Source organism: Talpa occidentalis, unplaced genomic scaffold (assembly GCF_014898055.3).
Source record: "Talpa occidentalis isolate TD23 unplaced genomic scaffold, MPIMG_talOcc4v2.1 talOcc4.17, whole genome shotgun sequence".
Lineage (NCBI taxonomy): Eukaryota > Metazoa > Chordata > Mammalia > Eulipotyphla > Talpidae > Talpa > Talpa occidentalis.
Window position 1 is genome coordinate 40,007,853 of NW_023601754.1, and position 20,884 is coordinate 40,028,736.

Genomic DNA, 20,884 nt, shown 5'->3' on the forward strand with positions numbered 1-20,884 from the left:
ATCCCCGGCTGCCTTTGAGGGTCCCACATGGCGTGCAGACCTCTCCTGCCACGCCCACTGCTCCCCTCAGCAGTGTACTTCGGTCCTTCTGCCTGCTCTGCTCCCCGCTCTGGCTCTGGTGAATTCTCTCACCCTCCCGCGCTTCTGACTGTACCCAGAGCTTGTATAAATAAATAAATCTTAAAAAAAAAAAAAATCTTGGATGGAGTTGCTACCTTTTAAAAAAAAAATTAAAAAAAAATAAAACTCCTGCTTTAGACCTGAGGAACCTGTCCCAGTGTCCAGAATCCTGGGTACTGTCGCCGTCAGTCACACCAGGGTCAAGAAAACTGGGAGGCTGGTAAGTCTAGAAACATAGGCCATGAAGGACTGTTCTGATGGGCTGTTTGCTTATGGCTGTCTATGTCTAACCAATTATGAAAAGGCCAGCTCGAGATGAGAGGGCAGAACGGCTTCCTCGGGGTGCTGTACCCACTGCTCTCTCAGATCAACGGCCAGTGATCTGAACTTATAGATTCAAGTTCTGTCTCTACCCATTGGCTTTTGGTAGCAACAGGCAGCAGAACCCAGGCCCGTTCGATTTCAGTGCCTTCCCTGACTCAGCCCCAAAGTCAGTGTTTCTGCCCACAAATTTAGAGTCCTCAGATATGCGTACCCATTTCACAAAAACTCCTATGCATCCTTCAGAACCCTCATAGGCTTCACCACCCCAGTGAATGGCTCCTCCCATTCCCTGGTCTGGGAAGTCTGGATCTGCTCTGCTCTGGTCCTCTGCACGCAGGCCCTTTTCCCCACCAGGGTGCGCATCCTGATGCCAGAGACCACCGTCTGCTCCTCTTTGCGGCCTTAATACCAGCGTTCGTGCCAGAGACACAGTAAGTGCCTGATGAAACGCAGGGAGTAACTGAATGGTTTGTTCGGGGTTTGCTGTGGCCTGGGGCACACTCAGTCCTGTGTGTCCACCCGCCGAGAGCGCAGCTGGGGCTGGGTCAAGGCTGGGGGCAGCGAGGACAGGATGTGAGTCTAGGGCGTGAGGTCGGCAGGGCCTGTTCTCATGCTCCCTGGCGAGCGGCGCTGGTTCCCCGTCTGTCCGGCTGGGACACGAGGAGCCGCGGGAGGGGGGCCGGGGGGTGCTGGGGAAGCCCGCAGTAACCAGCAAGAGCAAAAACAGCCACGCGATGTTATTGTTACAGAACCATTAAATACAACTTATAAACAAGCCAGGGCGGTGTGGGGCGGGGGAGCAGAGGGATCACGGGGGTGCAGTGCGTGCACGGTCCTGGCGAGGGCTCAGGCTGCTGTCATTGGAGGGGCTGGGCTGGTGGTGGCCTGGCTGCTTGTGGAGGCCTCGCAGCTTCACCAGCAGCTCCTGGATGAAGTCCTGAGGATGGAAGTGGGGTGCTGAGAATACCGGGAGGGCTGGGGGCCCCCAGCCCAGCCCCTCTGAGCTGGGCCCACCGTTCTCTGCTTCCTGGTGAGAGGAGGCAGAGGTGGAGTTCTGGAGGGGTAGAGGCTGGAGATCTGAGGGGCAGAGAGAGAGATAAAGAGGGAGCAGGGAGAGACAGAGATAGGGAGAGACAGAGACAGAGGGGAAGAGACCAAGGGACAGAGAGACGCGCCATGGAGATATTTCTCAGCCGAGATCACCAGGAGGATCCCCAGGGACGGGGGCCTGAGTGGTGTCCAGGGCAGACAGACACATGACGTCTGTCCTTCAGGCAGCCCGGAGCTGGGTAGAGAAACATGAATATTTTTCCCTTTTAAAGCAGAGAAGGAAGTGGGAGGGGTTGAGCGGCTCCGGGTCAGGCCTGGAAGGATGGAGGGCCCCGGAGGTGGGGAGGCAGTCGCGGGGCCAGAGGAGGGAGGCTGCCAGGCAGCCTAGGACGCGGCACCAGCACCGGCCCCACCGCAGAGGCAGAAACGGGAGACAGACGCGGCGGGTCTCAGGGGAGGGAGATAATGGAGGCCCCCGTGGCAGATGGGGAGAGAGGAGACAAAGGGCAACGCCGGAGATGGGAAAAGGCAGCAAGAGACAGAGGGTCCCCAGAGTTCCCTCCACGGGCCCCAGGCATGGCCGGCCTCGGCCTGCCTCCCAGAGGACCCCTCCCACCTCAGAGTGCAGGGGCCAGAGGGCGGCCTGCGCACGGGCCAGAGAAAACTCACCTCTGTGGGGTTCACGCAGGACGTCAGGAGTCCCTAACACGCCGCCCCAGCAGACAAGAGAGAGAGAATAATAAGTGACTCACTGCAAGTCCCCTGCAGCTCCTCCCCGTCCCACCCAAGCCCCGAGCAACAAGACAAATGGAAGTGGGACCCCAGGGTGGGCTCCGCACATGGCTCCGGGGAGAACAGCCGTGGGCCTGATGTAAGTGGGGGCGGGGTGATTCCAGCACCACCCGGACCGGACCGGACCGGACTGCCTCTGGGGCACAGAGAGGGCAAGAAGGTCACGCAGCATTTCCTGCCCCAGGAGAGCAGAGGTCACGGAGCAAGGTCAGTTGCCGGGGGCTGACTCCCAGCTCTGACAGCTGTGTGACCCTGGGCAAGTGATGCAGTCACGCTGGTCTCATTTTCCTCATCTGGGAAAGGGAGATCATCAAGGAGCCAACTCCAGAGATTGGGGAGGATTAAGCGAGTTAATAAGCACAAGCGACGGAAGCAGCGCCGGGCACATAGTAAGTGCTCAATAAACACGTTAGCTGTGCCTGTGACTTTTAGGAAGGTGCAAAGAGAACTGGGGGGACACCTTCCCCGCCACCTACCTGGATTTTCTGGCTCCGCTCCTCTTCACTCTCCAATTCCAATAATTCATCAATGTTCACCTCGTCCGGCATGTCTGCCTCCTAAGGGGGGAGGGGTGGTCAGGGGTCCCTTCCCCTCCATCCCTCGCCTTTGTCTAGGGCTCTGGAGGAGCCCTTGCCGGGCCCAGGGTCCAGCTGGCGCGCTCTGGAGCAGTGGCAGTCAGGGACAGCTCTGCCAAGGCGGGACATCTGGGTGTGTGTGTGGGGGGGTGACAGATGGACTGACAGAGGCCCAGGGGGCCGGTACCAGCTCCGATGCCTGGGTCCCTGGGCCCCTCGACCCGGGGAGCCTCGGGACTGGCACGGGTCCCTCCCCTTGGCCTCAGTTCCCACATTAGAAAACAGGCCTGGTCGAGTCTTGGAATGTCCGATTCTGGGATTTAGGAGAGGGGCTGGCTCTGCCCTTTCAAGGAGAAGTCGAAGCACCAGGCACTGGGGGAGGGGAGCAGGCAGGCCGGAGCCTGCTGGGGACAGTCCCTGGCCCTGGGGACAGAAGGGAAGGGAGGGGTCAGGCCAGGCCCAAAGCCACCCACCGAGTAGGGGGAGATGACCACCAAGGTCGCCCCAAGGTGGGTGGGTGCCCTGAGCACAACTTGGACCTAGCAAGAGGGTGGCCGCGGGGCCGAGGACCAGGCGCAGGCTGTCCTGTATTCCAGCCCCGACAGAACCCAGCTGTCGGCTGACATCCCCAGGCCACAGGCTCCGCCTCCCCCACCCAAAGTGTTGCAACTTGACTTGGGGCTGGGGCTGGGGGGTGGACGGGACCAGCAGCAGCCTGGGGTGTCTGTAAGTGCATCACACACCAGTGTGTGTGTCCCAGGGGCAGGCGGCTTCACGGGGCTCGCCCTCCCAGGGCTGGTGTCCTCGGGGGCGAGGCTCTGGCGCATTTATCTCCCCGACACGAGTTGTTGCCAGCTGTCAGGCCCACAGGGAGCCACCTACATGCGCCCCCGTAGAACGGAGGGGTCCCTGTCACAGCGAGGGCCTGGCTGCCACCGCCACCTGCCACGCAGGACCTGGGCGTCAAGGTGCCTGCCCGCTGCTGTGTCCTTTGGGTGTCGGAGACTGTGCGTGTGGGACAAAGAGCAACGTCACGCGGGGACACGGGGAGAGGCTGCGTGTGTCTGGAGCCTGTGTGTGTCTGGAGCCTGCGTGTGTCTGGAGCCTGCGTGTGTCTGGAGCCTGCAGGGCGTCATCTGGGGCCGAAGCCTGTGTGTGCAGGGGCAGCGGCGGTCTGTGTCCCCTGCCGGGTGTAGCTGGTGTCTGCTGTGTGCCTGCGGCGTCAGGAGGACGCGCGTGGGCAGCTTCTGCCTCTAGGAGATAAGGCGGCAGTAGACCCGGGGTGGAGGGCGGTGGTCGCCGCCTGTGCTGGGCTGAGTCGCTGGAGCTGGGGTGGACGAGTATCCAGGCCAGAGAGGCTGGAGTCCCCTTGTGCGCGGGGAGGGGTGTGTGTGTGTATGGGGGGGGGAGTTGTGTTGCGTGTGTGCACATGGCTGTGGCCTGTGCAATCGTGTCTGCGGGTGTCCCATATGGTGTGTGACATTAGCAAGCGCCGGGTGTGTGGGGGAGCGGCGTGCACGCGGCTGTGCGGCGCTGGCTTCGCGTCCCTGCACGTCTGTGAACACTGTTGCTCCTTGGCGGTGTCTGCTGGAAGCTCTCCTATCACCATGCCTATGTTTGGCTGTAAGACACTCCCCTCCCCTCACTGTTCCTCCAGATATGGCCACTGGGCGCCCCAGCTTCGCCTCCTCACCACCCCCCCATGCTAAACCCCTGGCCCTCCAGGGGTAGGACGCACCTCAGAGACCCGGGAGTGAGTCTCCGGGCGCGCAAGCAGAGCGCCCCCGAATACACGCAGACCCTGGCCCGGGCGCGCGCGCTCCGGGCTGAGTGTGCACCGGCGAGCCCAGCCGAGACCCCGAGACCCCGAGGTGGGGGGTCCCCCGCTGCGCCGCGCCCCGCCCCGGCCTCACCCGGCCGCGGTACAGCTCCTCCAAGCGCCCGTCGATCCACTTCTCCACGTCCAGCCGCCGCTGCAGCTCCCGCCGGTCGTACTTGACGGTGACCCGCGCGTGCCGTTTCTGCAGCCCCCCGGGGCTGCCCCCGCCCCCCGCGCCGCGCGCCCGCGCCGGGGCCTGCAGCTTGCTCAGCACGCGCTTGCCCAGCCGCTGCGCTGCCATCGCGGCCCCGGCCCGGCCGGCTGTGAGCCCGCGCGGGGCGCCCGGGGTCCTCTTACGCGCCCGGGCGGGGCCGGCGGGGGCGGGTCTCCCGACGGGGTGGGCGGCCCCGCCCCGCGCCGCCCGCGCCTCAGTTTCCCCGCCTGCGGCGTGCGCGCCGGCCGCCGCGCCGGCTTAACGGCGCCCTCAGGAGCGGGCGGGGTCCGGGACCCCACCTCGGGTCCGGGCGTCCCGGGGTCTCCGCGCCTGGATCCCGGGGGGCGGGGTCCCGGGACCGGCTCTCGGGGCCGCGCCCTCCCTGCGCCCTCTGTCGGCTGGAAAGGGCGGTGCAGGGCCGCGCCGCCGTCCTCCGGGGAAGGTCACGCGGCCGCTCTGGCAGCGGCTCTGTGGTCCTGTCCTGCGTTCGCGCGGCCTCCCCGCGTGCGGGCGTTCATCCCCTCAGTTTATTCAACAGACAGTCACTGAGTGCCTGCTCCGTGCCAGGCGCTCTTCAGGCCCCGGGGGCAGAGCAGCAAACAAGGCAGACACCTCCAGTCCACGTGGAGATGCCTTTCTTGTGCCGAGACAGGCAAGAAGGAGCTATTAAGGGAGCCCCAGCCACTGCAGCACGAGTTTGCTCCCCGGCCAGAGAGCTACCCACATGGCGCAGCAGACCTTTCCTGCTGCGCCCGCTGCTCCCCTCAGCAGTGTATTTCCGTCAGTCTGCCTGTTCTGCTCCCCGCTCTGTCTCTGGTGGATCCTCTCGCACACACACCCCGCCCCCCCGCCCCGCATCTCTGGCCGAGACCCCATGAATAAATTTCAAAAATCTTATTAAAAAAAGAAACACCAGAAAGTACAGTGTGTTATGCAGTGTATTAGGATATGGTATGGCTTTTGGCGTAATGTGAAGCAGAAAGGAGAAATGGTCTGAGGGTGGGGTGGTAGTGTTCGTGAGGACGACCAGAGAGTTTCCCTACTTCCCACTTCCATTTTTAAGCAGCGAGAATGATACTTTACAATGTCCACTTGACCACCTCCCCGCCACCCATTAAACCTATCCGCTATTAGACAATCGTTTCTTACATATGACCCCACAAGCACTAACAACATTAACTAGACAGCAACAAAATTAATTGTGTTTCAAAGGACATCATCAAGAAAGTGAAGAGACACCCTCAGTAGGGGAGTAAAAAATCACAAATTGTGTGTGTAGGCACCCCTATCTAAAACGTAGAAGTCGTGCAACTCAAAAAGTCAAATCACCCAATTAATACCGGACAAAGAATCTGAACAGACATTTCTCTAGTATATATATGTACATATATAATAGATATATACAACAATAATGTATCTATTATATATATATATCAGGACATACGTGAAAAGATGTTCAGCATCATTAATCAGCAGGAAAAACACAAATTAAAAAGTACAGTGAGATATGACCTCACTCCTACTGAGGTGGCTGTAGTGTGTGTGTGTGTGTGTGTGTGTGTGTGTGTGTGTGTAAGAACTGGGGTGCAGGCCAGAGGTGGGGGAGTGGTGAGAAGATTAACCAGAGACAGAGTGGGGAGCAGAACAGGCGGATCCACTGAAATACACTGCTGAGGGGAGCAGTGGGCGAGACAGGAGAGGTCTGCTGTGCCATGTGGGTAGCTCCCTGGCCGGAGATGAAACTCAGGCCACAGTGGCTGGGATAGCCTGATAGCATTGAGACTTTAACCCCTGCGCCACCAGGGAGGCCCTATAATTTTTTTTTTTAATGGGAAATGCTGTGTTGACGAGGGTGTGAAGAAATCAAAACCCTCATACTTGGCTGGTGGGAATGTAAAATGGTGCACTCTCTTTGGAATACAGTCTGGCAGTTAACTTAGAGTTACCAAATGACCCAGCCCTTCCACCCCTAAGAGAATTGAAAACATGTTTACACAAAGCTTTACATTATATTGTCTAAGGCTGAATGTCCCCAGCAGTATTGTTGGCAATAGCCAAAGGATGGGATTAGCCCAGCCCATCAAACGATGAGTGGAGGCATAAAATGTGGTAAATCCATACATACCTAGCTGGGGGGTGGTATTTGCTTTGAGTTGCTCCTGTTCTCAGGAATGTGAGATAGGAGAGCAGCAGCCACAGAACTAGACCCAACTGGTTAGTCCCAAGATGGCGAGTACATGCGATATGAACAAAAGGGAAAAGTTCGAGCGTGCTGAGTGCAAAAGGAAACCTTTGCCCAGGACCATGGAGACCCTGCCCTGAATTCATGATGTACCAGTCCCCCCTAAATAAAAGCAGGGAGAAGGTGTTTATTTTTCACAAAATTTCTCCCTTGCTTGTTAGGCAACAGAGTTCCTGTTAAACTGAACCTGGTTTCTGAATTTCTGGCTTTCTGTCACCAGGCAAAAACGACCCTCACCTTAAGCAAGGTAGGGTGACACATGTAATAGAGTATTACTTGGTAATGAAAAATGAAGTGCTGATTTAAGATTTATTTTTATTTATTTATGCATACAAGAACTGGGGTGCAAGCCAGAGGTGCAGTGGGTGAGAGGATTCACAGAGCAGAACAGGTGGATCCAGTGAAATACACTGCTGAGGGGAGCAGCAGGCAAGACAGGAGAGGTCTGCTGCACCGTGTGGGTAGCTCCCTGGCTGGGGCTCAAACTCAGGCCATAATGATGATAGCGCTGAGACTTAACCCCTAGGCCACCAGGGAGGCCCTGAAGTGCTGATTTATATTGGACCATGGATGAACCTCGAAATCATGCTAAGTGAGAGAAGCCAGACACAAAAGACCACCCGTGGTATGATTTTATTTCTAGGAAATGTTCAAAATAGGCAAATTCACAGGGAGAAAATAAATTTGGTGGTTGCTGGGGCTGACAGATGGGAGAGAACAGGGTGACTGCTACAGAGTATTTTTTCTTTGAAGGTGATGAAATTGATTTTGGTGTTGATGCCTGTTTGGAGAGATGTGGGTTCAAAGAGCAGGATGCAGGGTTCCATTGAGAAAAGCTTTATCAGAGCTCCACTTTCAGCAGCACGTGGTGAGTGTCCCCACAAGGCAGAGATGTTTAGTCATATCTCAAAAGGCAGATTTATTATAAAAAGGGAAGAGGTTGGCGCAAGAGGTTAAACACAGCACTATGAAGCTGTCTGTAGCCTCTGTAGCATGAGTTCCATCCCTGGCCAGGGAGCTGACCACATGGCGCAGCAGACCTCTCCTGTCCATCCCGCTGCTCCCCTCAGCAGTGTCTTTCAGTCAGTCTGCCTGTTCTGCTCCCCACTCTGTCTCTGGTGAATCCTCTCACCACCCCCCACCTGTACCTCTGACCTACGCCCCAGTTCTTGTATGCATAAATAAATAAATCTTAAAAACAAAAAAACAAAAAACAAAAGGGAAGGGAAGGATGCTTGCAAGGGGAGAAGGTCAGGGAAGAGAAACACCTTCTTAATCAGAGGCAGGTAGGAGGGCTGCTTCTTGCCAGCGCGGAAATTGCACTGATACACTCTTCTCTTTGGGAGGGGTTCATTCCTTTGTGGAGTTGTTACTGTTGTTCATTTAATTATATCTAGGGCGTCACTTGGTAGATTTGGGAGGACTGGTGATTGTGGCACTGGCCCTCCATCTCCATATCCCACCTCCAGGATGCACCTCCCGAAACTTTTCTAGAGCTGGTTTAACGACTATGTTAATCATTTCTGCTCCCACCTCCGCTTTCTGGTCTTGTGATGTCTCCTTATCAAATTTTCCACTCTTAGCCTCTGTAACAGGGTGGTCCCCAGGAAAAGGGGAGGTGCCAGGTTCCCTGCACCACCCAAGGGAGGGTGGAGCTGAGCAGGGAGGAGGAGAAGCTGGAGAGGAGACTGGAGAAGGAAGGAAGCAGGATGGAGAGCAAGAAGGAGACCTGGAGGAGGGACCTGGAGCAAAGAGACACACGACGAAGCTGCGCTCGCTCACTTGGCCCTCGGCTGGTTGCAGCAGATGTGGGTGAGACCCGCGGGGAGGTTGCCAATGGCAGCTTTTATCTTGGTTTTGATTTTGCTCTTTTTCTCCCAGACTTGTCTGTTTCTGACCCATTTCTATGGTTCCCCACCTGGAGGTGCTTTTGACTCCTGGCAGGCTTTTGGGCCTCGGTTTGGCCAACCCTGTTTGGCTGGGCATTTACTCACGAGGGGATGGCAACTTTGGTGTTTGATTTGGAAACTATATTCTTTGTCTTTTCTGTATTGCACACTAATTGTATTAAAATTTCTTTCCATGAAAGGTCTATTTGTTTTGTCTTGATGTGGCAGACGGTAGAATCTATTTATTTTTTTAAATTTAAAAAAATATTTCATTTTATGTAATTCTTACATCATTTTTCATCTTTGCACAATGTATGCATTTTCATTTTGGTTATATTCCCCATACAATTGCACCCCCCCTTATTTTGACCCTAATCCTTCCTCTCTCCCCTGCCCCCCCGCCCCCTGTAGTCTGTCTCTGGTTTATAGATGCTTGTTGATTTTTACTTTGTATTAATTAGTCTTTTTCCTGGTCCCTTATTTAGGTTTTCTGAATTCCTGCTATGAGTGAGACCATCCGGTATTTTTTTTTTCTTTTTCTTTCTGACTTATTTCGCTGAGCATGATCCCTTCTAGCTCCATCCATGTTGCTGCAAAGGCAGAATCTATTTAGAGCAGAAAGGTTTGGAAGTTCTCGGGTGTTCCTCTCCCTGTCCTGTAACACTCCATCAATGTTAGTTGCATGACTGAATATACCTAAAACCATTGAATTGTGTACTTTTTAAAAGGGTGAATTGTATGTTATCAGAGTTGTAGCTCAATAAAATTGGCATATTAAAAACAAATACAGTGTTCATAGCTCCCTGGTGCCTGGAGGACAAAGGTTAAGCTCCTTAGTTTAGCCATCAAAACTATCTGGCAGGGTCCCTTTTCCACACCTTTATTCCAACAGTTCGTCTTCCCCAGAATGATGTAGAGCTCACTCTTCAGCTGCCTCAGATGTCACGTGTACATTTAGGTCTTCCCCAAACCCCTCTTTTCACCTCGTAACTCCTGTGCCCTCTACCTGGCTCTATGTTTTATCTGTAACATTTGCTATCTTGTAAGGGTACATGCAACTTACTCATTTAGTGTATACCAAAGTGGGTGGAGGGCAACAGGAGGAGTTTGCATTTGGTACAGGCAAAAAAGGGGGTGCTCTGTCTGCAGAGACTTGAAAAAAAAAAATAAAAACTTGGCCGAAAGCCAAGTTTTGATTATGCCACCCACTGACAATTTTATTTTATTTTAAAAAAAAGATTTATTTATTTATTTATACAAGCACTGGGTACGGTCAGAAGCCCAGAAGGATGAGAGAATTCCCCAGAGCCAGAGGGGAGAGCAGAACAGGCAGACTGACTGAAATACACTGCTGAGGGGAGCAGCGGGCGAGTCAGGAGAGGTCTGTGCGCCATGTGGGACCCTCGCCTAGCGACCGGGGATTGAACCTGCGCTGCAGAGGCTGCGGGCAGCTTTGCAACCCAGCGCTCAACCGCTGCACCACCGGGGAGGCCCTACTGACAATTTTAGATAGTATCAGTGATAAAATAATCCCTCTACCCCTGGAAAGAAATCTTTTATGGCCTACTTCCTAAACAATTAATATAACTGCTGCCAAGTGTTAATAATAGAGCAGTAGCCTTAAACTAGGTAATTTTTTGACTCTCCTTTAGTAAATATTGTGTTTGTGGTCAGTTTTTTTATTGCTGCATAATAATGCGGTACCACAAACTCAATGGCCTAAAGGACATACACTCATTATCACATAGTTTTCAAAGGCCCAATCCAGTTACAGCTTGGTCTCTGCTCCAGGGCTTCACCCAGTGCAATCATGAACATGGTGTCCAGTCTCCCTGGTGTTTCTATTGGTTAGAAGCAAGTCCTAGTGCCAGTTCTCACTCAAAGGGAATAGGCTACAAAGGCCATGAACTTGGGGGCTGCCCAACATCTGTCAGAATAATCTATAGAATATTATATTACACATTTTTATGCCGCATTATATATTATATAGAATATAACAATATAGCTGTTATCATAAAGAATTCCCAGGCACACAGTTGACTTCTGACTTACATAAACTCAGCTGTATGTGTTTATTTTGAAAATAAGTTCACAGCAATTTGGAATTATTTGGGCTTGCATCAAGCATAGTTTGAGTGTCCAATCTCTGAGACGCAACATATTCTTGCATTTAAGGAACAGAGTCACAATGAAAATGATAGCACAATGATCACAAAGAAACCATGCTGTCATTTTATGTATTCATCACAGTGAATCAGTGTGTGAACTGCAAGGTGTAGTATTTTCATTTGGTAAGTGCAAATTTTCATTCATACATAAAATATTTTACTGAGTTTGAGTAATATCTTTTAAATTGAAATTTGTTCATTTTCAAATGCTAATTTTCACATGAAAGAACAGATAAAATAATGATTCTTACATGATTATTATTGAAAAATATTTTGCAGTGGAGGAGGTATAAAAAAATTAACCATTCCAGGTGTCAGATAAAAATTAACCATTCCAGGTGTCAGATGTGCCAGTCCCACCACTGTTCCCAGCATTACAGTGTGTCCCAACAGGGCAGGAGCTCTGCTTTGCTCACGGTTGTATCTTCCCCAGCATTTCTGAGCAATACCTGGTTTGCAATGTGTGCTCAGTGAATGTGCTGAATGAACAGATGGATGGATGAATGAATAAATGCATAAATGGGATGATGACTCTTCTCCATGACCACCTCTCACCACATTCCAGTCCTTCTGCTCCGCTAGGGCTTAGTGGGGGTTGTGAGTGGAGATTCTGGTGCTGGGGGAGAACTTTGGTTTCACATTCAGACTTTTGACCTCTATGCAAGATTAGGACCCCAAATGCAAGATTAAAGAAGATGCTTGGTAAAAAACTTAAATTGTTTCAGGCAAACGCCGTGTTTACAGTGCTTCCTTATTACAGCCCCGTCTCCTGAAGTATTGGTCTTCATCTCAGGACAGGGAAGCCTGGAGGCAGGGCTTGGGACTGTTGTTCATTCATGGGTCCATCACCACCGCCAGGAAACCCTCTCTGAGCATTGGAATGAAAGGGAAAACCATCTGGGCTCCTACCACGCCCTAACCATCTGGGGCTTTCACCCCCCTTCTGATCACTCATCCTGTGATTGCCCGGTCACTTCCTTAATCATTCTGCCCGAAGTTCCCGTCATCACTCCCTGGACTTTCCGTCTGGTGACGCAGATCACAGGTAGCAATCCAGCAAGGTGCCACCGTGACAGGTGCTCAGTAAGCATTGAACGTAGGGAGGAATAAATTACTTTCTTTTTTTTTTTTTAAAGATTTATTTATTTATTCATACAAGCACTGGGTACAGTCAGAAGCGCGGGAGGGTGAGAGAATTCACCAGAGCCAGAGCGGGGAGCAGAGCAGGCAGAAGGACCGAAGCACACTGCTGAGGGGAGCAGCGGGCGGCAGGAGAGGTCTGCGCGCCGTGTGGGACCCTCCTCCGGGGGCCGGGGAGCAGCCGGGGATCGAACCTGCGCCTCAGAGGCTGCGGGCAGCTTCGCAACCCAGCGCTCAACCGCTGCGCCACCGGGGAGGCCCAGAATAAATTACTTTCTAAGGAGAAAGCAGAAAAGAGAAAGACAGGTTTCCTGGAGGAGCGTGTCAGCGCCCCCTCCTCCCATCCCGAGGCCCCTTCCCAGGGCCGCAGGAGCCCCAAGTCTCAGGTGACCCTCGCCACCTCCTGGAATCGATCCTGTCCGGGGCGGGGCCAACGCAATCCCCGCCCCCGCCCGGGGCCAGGGGCGGGCCCAGGTGCGCGGCGGCCGGCAGAGGCCGTCAGGTGCCGCTCTCTGCGCCTGCGCCCTGCGCGCCCCGCCTCGCCAGGTGCGCCCCGCCCCCTCCTGTGGCCACCTCCGTAGCTGCTTGGAGGCGGCCGCCATTGCCCCTAGTGCCCACCGAGCGCTCGGCGGCGCGGGGGTCTGGCAGGTGGGCGGGTCGCCGAGGGTCACTCGGACCGCGGGCCAGGGAAGGGCGGGCGCTCCGCGGCGCGAGGCCGGGCGGCGCACACCGAAGGCGCGAGAAGGGACGCGCCCGCCGACCCCCGGCAGCGCCCGCACCTGCCCCCCAGCGCGCCAGCGCGCGTGCGCGGAGAGGGTCTTCCCGCACCTGCTCGCGAGACCCCAACGGCTGCGCCCACGCCTCGCGGGCTCCGCGGTCATGGCGCGGCGGTGCGGCCTCTGGCGGGCCCGGGCGCTGCTCGCCCTGCTGGCATCGCTGCTCCTCTGCGGGGCCGAGGCTGCCGACGCGGACCCGGGCGTCCACGGTGAGGGCCGGGGCGGCCGCCTGGGGGGGCTGCGGGGGGCTGAGGGGGCTGGGAGGGCGGGGTCGGCCGCCTGGTGGGGCTGGGGGAGCTGAGGAGGCTGGGGGGGCTGGGTCGGCCGCCTGGGGGGGCTGAGGGAGCTGGGGGGCTGGGAGGGCTGGGTCGGCCGCCTGGGGGGGCTGGGGGAGCTGAGGAGGCTGGGGGGGCTGGGTCGGCCGCCTGGGGGGGCTGAGGGAGCTGGGGGGGTTGGGTCGGCCGCCTGGGGGAGCTGGGGGGCGCTGGGGGCCCGGGAGCCCGGGCGGGGCGTCAAGGGGCAGGGGCGGGGGGTTGGCTGGGGGCCGCGACTGAGCCCCGAGAGTTGGTGGGCGAGGAAATTGGAGGCGATTTAATGATTTTCGGGGGTGTGGTGGGGCCGGCCCGGGAACGTTGCGCCTTGAGAAGAGCTTGGGGAACCTCGAGAGGAGGGCGGAGGAGCCAGGGCCGGGAAAGTTTCCTGGGCGGAGGGCGGAGGCTGGGGGTATTGACCCAGAAGGAGTGGCGGGCGCCCTTCCCCTGCTGGGCGTGAGAGGCCGCGGAGGAAAGCCCAGGAGGCAGGTCCGGGAGGGTAGGGCCTGGACCTGGGGTGGCCAGATGGCGCTTTTAGCCTCAGGAAAGGAGCCCCCACCCCTTCTCTTAGGTCACCGGCCATCGGCCTCCCTGGAAGCCTTTCTGTTTCTAGATCGGGGGCAGTAGAGGCGCCTCCAAGAAGAAAGGTGATGCTCAGTGATCCCCAGAGGAAAGGGAAGACAGACAAAAGCCTTGATGGGGAGAAACTGCCAGGGTGCAAGCTGGGAGCCCCTCGGTTTTGCGAAGCTGGGCTTGGAAATTCCTGGAACTGTCCTTAGTGCTTGTAAGACCTGACTGAAGCCACTACTCTCTCAGGAAGCTTGGCCTGAAAGGGCTTTTGGAACAAGTGTTGTTATAACCTTGACTGCGTCAGACTAGCACAGGCGGCTCTGAAAAGAACTCTCTGGAAAGGAGAATTCCTTGGTTCAGCAACACTGACGGAGGCTGGGGGGGCTGGGTCGGCCGCCTGGGGGGGCTGAGGGAGCTGGGGGGGCTGGGGGAGCTGAGGAGGCTAGGGGGGCTGGGAGGGCGGGGTCGGCCGCCTGTGGGGGGGCTGAGGGAGCTGGTTGTGTGTCAGGGACGGTGCTGGCGCTGGTGATCGCAGCTGTGACTCAGACCAGCCAGGCCTCTGCGTTCACAGTCCTTGTGCTCCAGTGGGAGAGACAGAGACAGTGAGTAAACATTTAAGTGAAGAGCACTTGCCCACAATATGGAATTACTAAGCAGTGAATGAACGGGGTGAGTGCCCAAACAGGGCCATGTAAGATGAGGAGGCCAGCCCCTTATCTCCGTGGTCAGGGGACACCTGTCTCAGGAGGGCGACATCTGAGCGCTCACTCACATGAGCAATGAGGTGGAAGCCAACAAAGACCTTCCCAAGTGTCGGTGGAAGGTAATGCAGTACAAAGGCCTTGAGGCTGCAACATGCTGGTAGTATTCAAGGAAGATGTGCAGCTGGGGCGCAGCAGGGGAGGGGAGGATGTGAGGTGCTGCCTGGGAGTCAGATGTCTAAGTTGGGGTGTCGGGGGCAAAGGGCATGAGAAAACTGGGTGTGTGACTTCAGCCAGCACCTGTGGTAACTTCTAAAGACTATGCATTTTCCTACGCCCCAGGCAGAGTGAAAAGTTAATGGGGATGTCAAAGACCCGAGGGGAGAGGTTCAGCTCTTGGGAACCAGGAATCAGGAATGCAGGTGTCACGGGTTCTTGCAGTGTGAACCGGAATTGGCAGCACTTCCAGACTTTTTTTTTTTTTTTTTTTCCAGATGAAATAATTATTTTCCGGTGTGCTTTCTGGCAGGTTACCTGGCCTGGGACTTGATCAGAACTGAGTTTGGGACTAACCTCCATTGCTTGCTCCAAGGTCCTTTGCGTTGTGTAATCCTTGAGACAACCTGGTGCTTTGGTGGTGGCGATGCAGTTACAGGTCTTGCCTAAGGCCACGCAGCAGCAATGATTGACGAGGCTGCATGGGCCTTTCCTGTTCTTCGTGGCCTCCCTGGCTGTGGCCCAGACTAGGCCTGCTGACCTTTCAGGAGTGTTGCCCGTCTGGCTGTGTGAACTAATGCCCTGACTTATCTGGAATTTGTTTGTTTGACAGCTTCAACAGCTTAATTTGAGACGGGAGTTACTTTTGATCTCCTCCCCATACCCCCGACCCCTTTCTCATTGCTTCGATTTTTCTCAGGAAGCAAGGTTGTTGAGAAAGAAGTTAAGAAAGAAGTTTCTCCAGCCACAGGCAGCTGCATAAGTGCCACCAGATGAACGGGTGGAAAGGGAGGGACGTGGGCAGTGACTGTGTGCAGGGGTGACTGTGGTGGTTGTCAGGGAATTTTGTGTGTGTGTGTGAAGACAGGAGGTGACTGTGGGGTAGTGGAAGGGCCGATGGTAGGGCGGATAGATTGTTGGAGCTTCAGAGGGAATGACCTAGAAAGATAAGATATGATGGGTCGTGAGTGAACGTTGTAGAACTGAGGTTCTGAAGAGGCTGCAGTTGCTGAGACAGAGTCTAGGCATGACCATGAGAGGGCTGGGAGGACAGGATACAGGGGAGAGGAGGCCTAGTACCGTGAGACTAGGATGTCCTGCGGCTTCTGCCTGGGTGCGGAAGTCCCCTGGGAGCTGTGGGAATGGCGGGAGCCAGAGCTAGTCATGAAGGGAGGAGCAGTGATCTGGGTCAGCAGGTGGTACTCAAGGTGGGCTTGGGTCTACCCTGGTGATAACTGGCGGGTTTTGAGGGGGTGAAAGAGAATGGTCTGGAAGCAATGCTTGAGTAATAAGGAGGACGTCCCACTTTAGAAGGGCACAAGAGAAGGCACATTTTCAGGGAGCACACGGGTCCTTAGAATAAGAAAGGGACAAGAAAGTTCAGAGAAACAGTTGAGGAGAGGCCTCCCTGGTGGCCTAGTAGTTAGTCTCAGCTATCAACCCTGTAGCCTGAGTGCCATCCCCGGCCAGGGAGCTACCCACATGGCGCAGCAGACCTCTCCTGTCTCTCTGCTGCTCCCCTCAGCAGTGTATTTCAGTCTGCCTGTTCTGCTCCCCACTCTGTCTCTGGTGAGTCCGCTCATCCCCACACCTCTCGCCTGCACCCCAGTTCTTCTCTGTATTTTTTTTAACGATTTATTTATTTATGCATACAAGAATTTGGGTCTAGGCCCCTTTGTTGTTGTAAGCATTTGAGTTGTGACCTCCACCTAAAGAACATGTCCCATTTGGTAAAAGGAGGTGGATAAAGCACAATTCTTTATAAATTGTACAGTGCATTGTGTGTGTGTAATAATGTTATTGTCAGGGTGGGAAAATCCTTATCAGGTGGCCACATATGTGGTTTTTTTTTTCTTTAATCTGCTGTAGGTGATCCGTCCTGGGATTTGCAGGACCCTGAAAGATACAATTTTGATCACTACAAAGGCAGATGATATATTTTCTCTTAGAATACAGCCTCCAAAATTCCTTTGGGTGGTGGTCAGTTAAGTGCCTCCTGCCAGTGACTTTGTGCCAGGCTCATAGTCCTTTGTCGGTTGTTCGTGAGAATTTCCACCGGAGACCAGTTCGGCAGCATTCGCTGTCCAGCCGCCGCCTCGCTTCCAGGCGGTCTTCAGTTCACGTTCACCTCTCAAGTTAAGGTTTCGACTAGCAGGGTTCCTTTCATCGGGCCTCCGTGAAGCTGGTTACTGGTCCCCACCCCTTTCCCTCCGTCCTGCGGAGGGGTCGGGCCGCAGGGAGAGGAGCCCTGGAGCTCAGCTCGTGTGGGTCATCAGCCTCTCCAGGGTAGCATCTTCTCGGCCTTCACAGACGAGGCGCTCATGCTACGTACAGTAGAAAGACAGTTTGGTTTTTCAAAACAGGCTGAGTTCTGAGTTGGAAATAGTTATTTGTTGATTTAGTCTACGTGTAAGCAGGCAAAGTACTCAAGGGGCCTCCCCTTGTATAAGCCAGTGGGGATACAAAGACACCAGCTTGCATGGTAAACGCAAAGTGAGTTCTTTGGATTCGTGCAAGCCAGCAGCCAAGTAGTCCTTGGAACCAAAACCAGGCTGCCCGACTTGGAGTGGGCTTCTGATTCTAGAGGGAGGTTACCCACATTCATAGGCAAGCTGGTACATAAGCAAGGAAAGTCTGGTCCGTGCAAGAACGAATGGGCTCACGTGCTCCAGCGCTTAGTCACGGCCCACGCATCCGTGTTAGTTGGGAGTTGGACTTTGCATGTCATAAAATGTGGCTCTGTGACCTCTGCAGACTGACGCTAGTTGGGACTGATCAGGGCTTGCGGTGGTGTGTCAGGAAGTGGCCGCCATAGCCTTGTGGGCCTTGGCTGTTCAAGCTGACCCTGCAGGAAACTGCTCATGAAGCTTCCCTGGCAGGAACACCTGGCAGCGTAGGCCACGGCGGAGAGGAGAGGAGCAGTGAGGACAAGAGAGGAGCGGCGCGTCAGGCATTTATCGAGCACCTACCGGGTACCAGGCACAGCTTTAGGTCCTGGAAAAGCAGCACTGAAAAGCGACAGCTCCCCAGTCTATGGCAGTTCTAGTGCCACTAAGGGAAGGCAGTACAATAAGGAACAAACAATTCATACATGTGTGGTGATGCTATGAAAACAAGTGCTATAAAAAATAAGTGTTTTTTGCTTCGTACTAAAAACATGGCCTTGAGGCTCAAATGATTGATGACAGCCCCCCAGTCCCACAGGCCTTGCTCCTAGATCCATGGGGGAAGAGTGGCCTTTTTCCACCAGAAATGTTTCTTTCCTTTTTTTTTTTAAAGATTTATTTATTATTTATACAAGAAGCGGGGTACAGTCCAGATGCGTGGGAGGATGAGCGGATTCACCAGAGACAGAGCGGGGAGCAGAACTGGCGGATGGACTGAAATCCATGGCTGAGGGGAGCAGCGGGTACAACAGGAGAGGACTGCCCGTCATGTGGGACCCTTGCCAGTAGGCCGGGATTGAACCGACGCTGCTGAGGCTGCCGACAGCTCACAGCGAGGTGCTTAACCGCTGCCACCAGGGGAGGCCCTCTTTCCTTTTTTTAAGACTTATTTTTGTTTATTTATGCATACAAGAACTGGGGTATAGGCCAGAGGTGTGTGGGGTAAAAGGATCACCAAAGACAGAGTGGGGAGCAGAACAGGCAGACTGACTGTAATACACTGCTGAGGGGAGCAGCGGGCGAGGCAGGAGAGGTCTGCTGCACCATGTGGGTAGCTCCCTGGCCTGGGATAGAACTCAGGCCACAGTGGCTGGAGATAGCTTCATAGAGACTTTAATCCCTGCGCCACCAGGGAGGCCCCAGAAATGTTCCTTTACCTGGGGCAGCATTTGAGAACTCAGCCTGTAACAGAAAAAGCACACTTTTTCTCTTTCACACCACACACACACACACACACACACACACACACACACACACACACACACACACACACACACACTGCTTCTCATTTTATTTATCTCCCCTAGTCTTTTGCAATACTCAGGCTTGTCTTAAGGTTGGCAGGTCAAGCATCCAGGCCTCCGTTTGCTATGTCCTGAGGCTGACAGGGGAAGCCAAATAAGTAATGAAGTAGACTGTGATTCATGGGGGCTGGAGGTGGGGTGGGAGGGTGCTGTGGAGGTGGCAAGAGCCTTCGAAGGATCACCATGGAATGACTTCATGAACTGCTGGGGCCTTGGCAGCCCACTGGTGACACGGCTCAGGCGGGAGCCACAGGTGACCCTGGACCCCTGGGGTGTATATCTGGAGCGTCTCTCTGTGGGCCCGGCCACAAGTGTCATCCTGTGTGTTTTTGACAAGCTCTTTTCAAAACCTCCCTGTGAGAGACTATTGGAACAGGAGTGTGAGGCCCAGGAGCTTTGGAAGTTTAGTTATTTTGAAGTTTATTTGAAATAAGTTTTTCATTATTGGGAAGACATTTTAGAAGGACAGCGTTTAGCTGTCACCCACAAGTGTTTGCGATGGATCTCGCCAACTGCTTCTGGGCCCGTGGCTTCTGAAAATCCCTTAACCTGAAGTCCCTGTGTTTGTGTGTGTCCCAAGATCTGTCCTCTAGGCTAGGGCAACTGTTAAACATTAACTATCTTACTAGAAATAATGATCTTGTGAAAACAGTAGCTATGACAGTCACCTGTCACCCTTCAAAGGGCCACTTTGCACAAATACATGGTATGTCTGTGGAAATGAGCTGTCACGAGGTGATAAGGAAAAAACATGTCTAAATAGGCTTCTTAGGTGGGCGATACTAGAAAAGGAAATTGAGAAACTGCTCAGAGAAAGAGTCTATTAGCTTTCATCAGTTTGAATGAACGTTCAGACAGTTCTGTGAGAGACTTTGAAAGTACTCGTACCTTTCCAGTTGTTCAGATGGGCCCTCTGGTTCTAGCTATGGATTTCGGTAAGGATAGAATTTATAGTCCCGTTTGAGTGATGACTGTGAAGCGACAGTAGGCAGGAGTCGTGTTTTGCATTGTGCCGATACTTGATGAAATGTAAACTTGTATATCTAAATATTCAATTTTATATCTCGATTTTCTTTTTTTAAAAAATATTTATTTTATTTATACAAGGACCGGGGTACAGGCCAGATGTGTGGGAAGGTGAGAGGACTCACCAGAGACAGAGTGGGGAGCAGAACAGGCAGATCTACTGAAATACACTGCTGAGGAGAGCAGCGGGCGAGACAGGAGAGGTCTGCTCACAATGTGGGTTGCTCCGAGGCCGGCGGAAATTGAACCGACACTGCAGAGGTTGGGGATAGCTCCACAGCACTGCGCTCAACCGCCTGCGCCACCAGGGAGGCCCCAATATATCTCGATTTTCTATCTCGCCAGGATTATATATCTCGAATGCCAAGACTCTATGAGCCTTATAACTTAAGTTTGATTTGTTCTTGTAAATGTTATTTTCTCATAAATACCTATGGGTTATTTTAAAGTTTCAGAATTACTCATCCTAGTAATGACGACTTCCAGGCACCCGAGCCTAGGGGATAGTCAGGCCCTTAACAGCATCTGCACTGGAGACAGAAGCACCGAAGTATTTAGAACCTGTCCCACTACCCAAATAGTGGGTTTGCAGATCGCCTTATATAAGGCTGGTGTCCCCTTTGGAATTTATCATGGGAGGATGTCATCATCCTTGCGTCTCTCGCTAGCATTCAGCACCTCTTCATGCTGACAAAACTTTTTAAGATTCTCTCATTCTTTGGAGAAAGATACTTGAAGTCCGAGCGGGTCGCCAGGGTGTAATTCTTATCTTCCCCAATCCTGCTGCTCTCAGGCTTCCTGCCTCCAAACCCAGTCTCATGACAATGTAGTGTGGCGGGCCTTTGGTCTGCCCCGTGTCCGGTAGTTTGCGTTGTCCGACTCTAGGTGCAGATAAGGCATTGTGTCACTTCAGGTGTGGCAATTAGTCACCCTGCAGGAAAACAGAGAAAGCCAGGTGGTTGGGTTGGTTTGATCGACTTG

General features: G+C 54.0%; 2 protein-coding genes across 2 annotated transcripts in view; one reads left to right on the top strand and one right to left on the bottom strand.

Annotated features, from left to right (window-relative positions):
• Positions 1-1,152: 1,152 nt before the first annotated feature.
• PPP1R14A (protein phosphatase 1 regulatory inhibitor subunit 14A) lies at positions 1,153-4,981 on the bottom strand. The gene is made up of 4 exons (XM_037518014.2): positions 4,775-4,981; positions 2,763-2,843; positions 2,164-2,196; positions 1,153-1,381 (listed from the first exon to the last, which is right to left on the bottom strand). Exons 1-4 carry the CDS (start codon positions 4,979-4,981, stop codon positions 1,253-1,255), a joined length of 450 nt encoding a protein of 149 aa, XP_037373911.1. The 3' UTR covers positions 1,153-1,252.
• An 8,216-nt stretch (positions 4,982-13,197) lies between these two features.
• SPINT2 (serine peptidase inhibitor, Kunitz type 2) overlaps positions 13,198-20,884 on the top strand; it is a 28,883-nt gene continuing 21,196 nt past the window's right edge. The window contains exon 1 of the mRNA XM_037517990.2: positions 13,198-13,318. Within this exon, the coding sequence (XP_037373887.1) occupies positions 13,213-13,318 (106 nt within the window). The 5' untranslated portion in view covers positions 13,198-13,212. The remainder of the gene's footprint in view (positions 13,319-20,884) is intronic.

Coding starts and splice junctions, on each gene's coding strand:
- PPP1R14A (XM_037518014.2), bottom strand. CDS start 4,981: ATGGCAGCGCAGCGGCTGGGCAAGCGCGTGCTGAGCAAGCTGCAGGCC. Junction 2,197..2,762: donor AGCGGAGCCAGAAAATCCAG/GTAGGTGGCGGG, acceptor GCGGCGTGTTAG/GGACTCCTGACGTCCTGCGT. Junction 1,382..2,163: donor CCTGCGTGAACCCCACAGAG/GTGAGTTTTCTC, acceptor TTCCATCCTCAG/GACTTCATCCAGGAGCTGCT.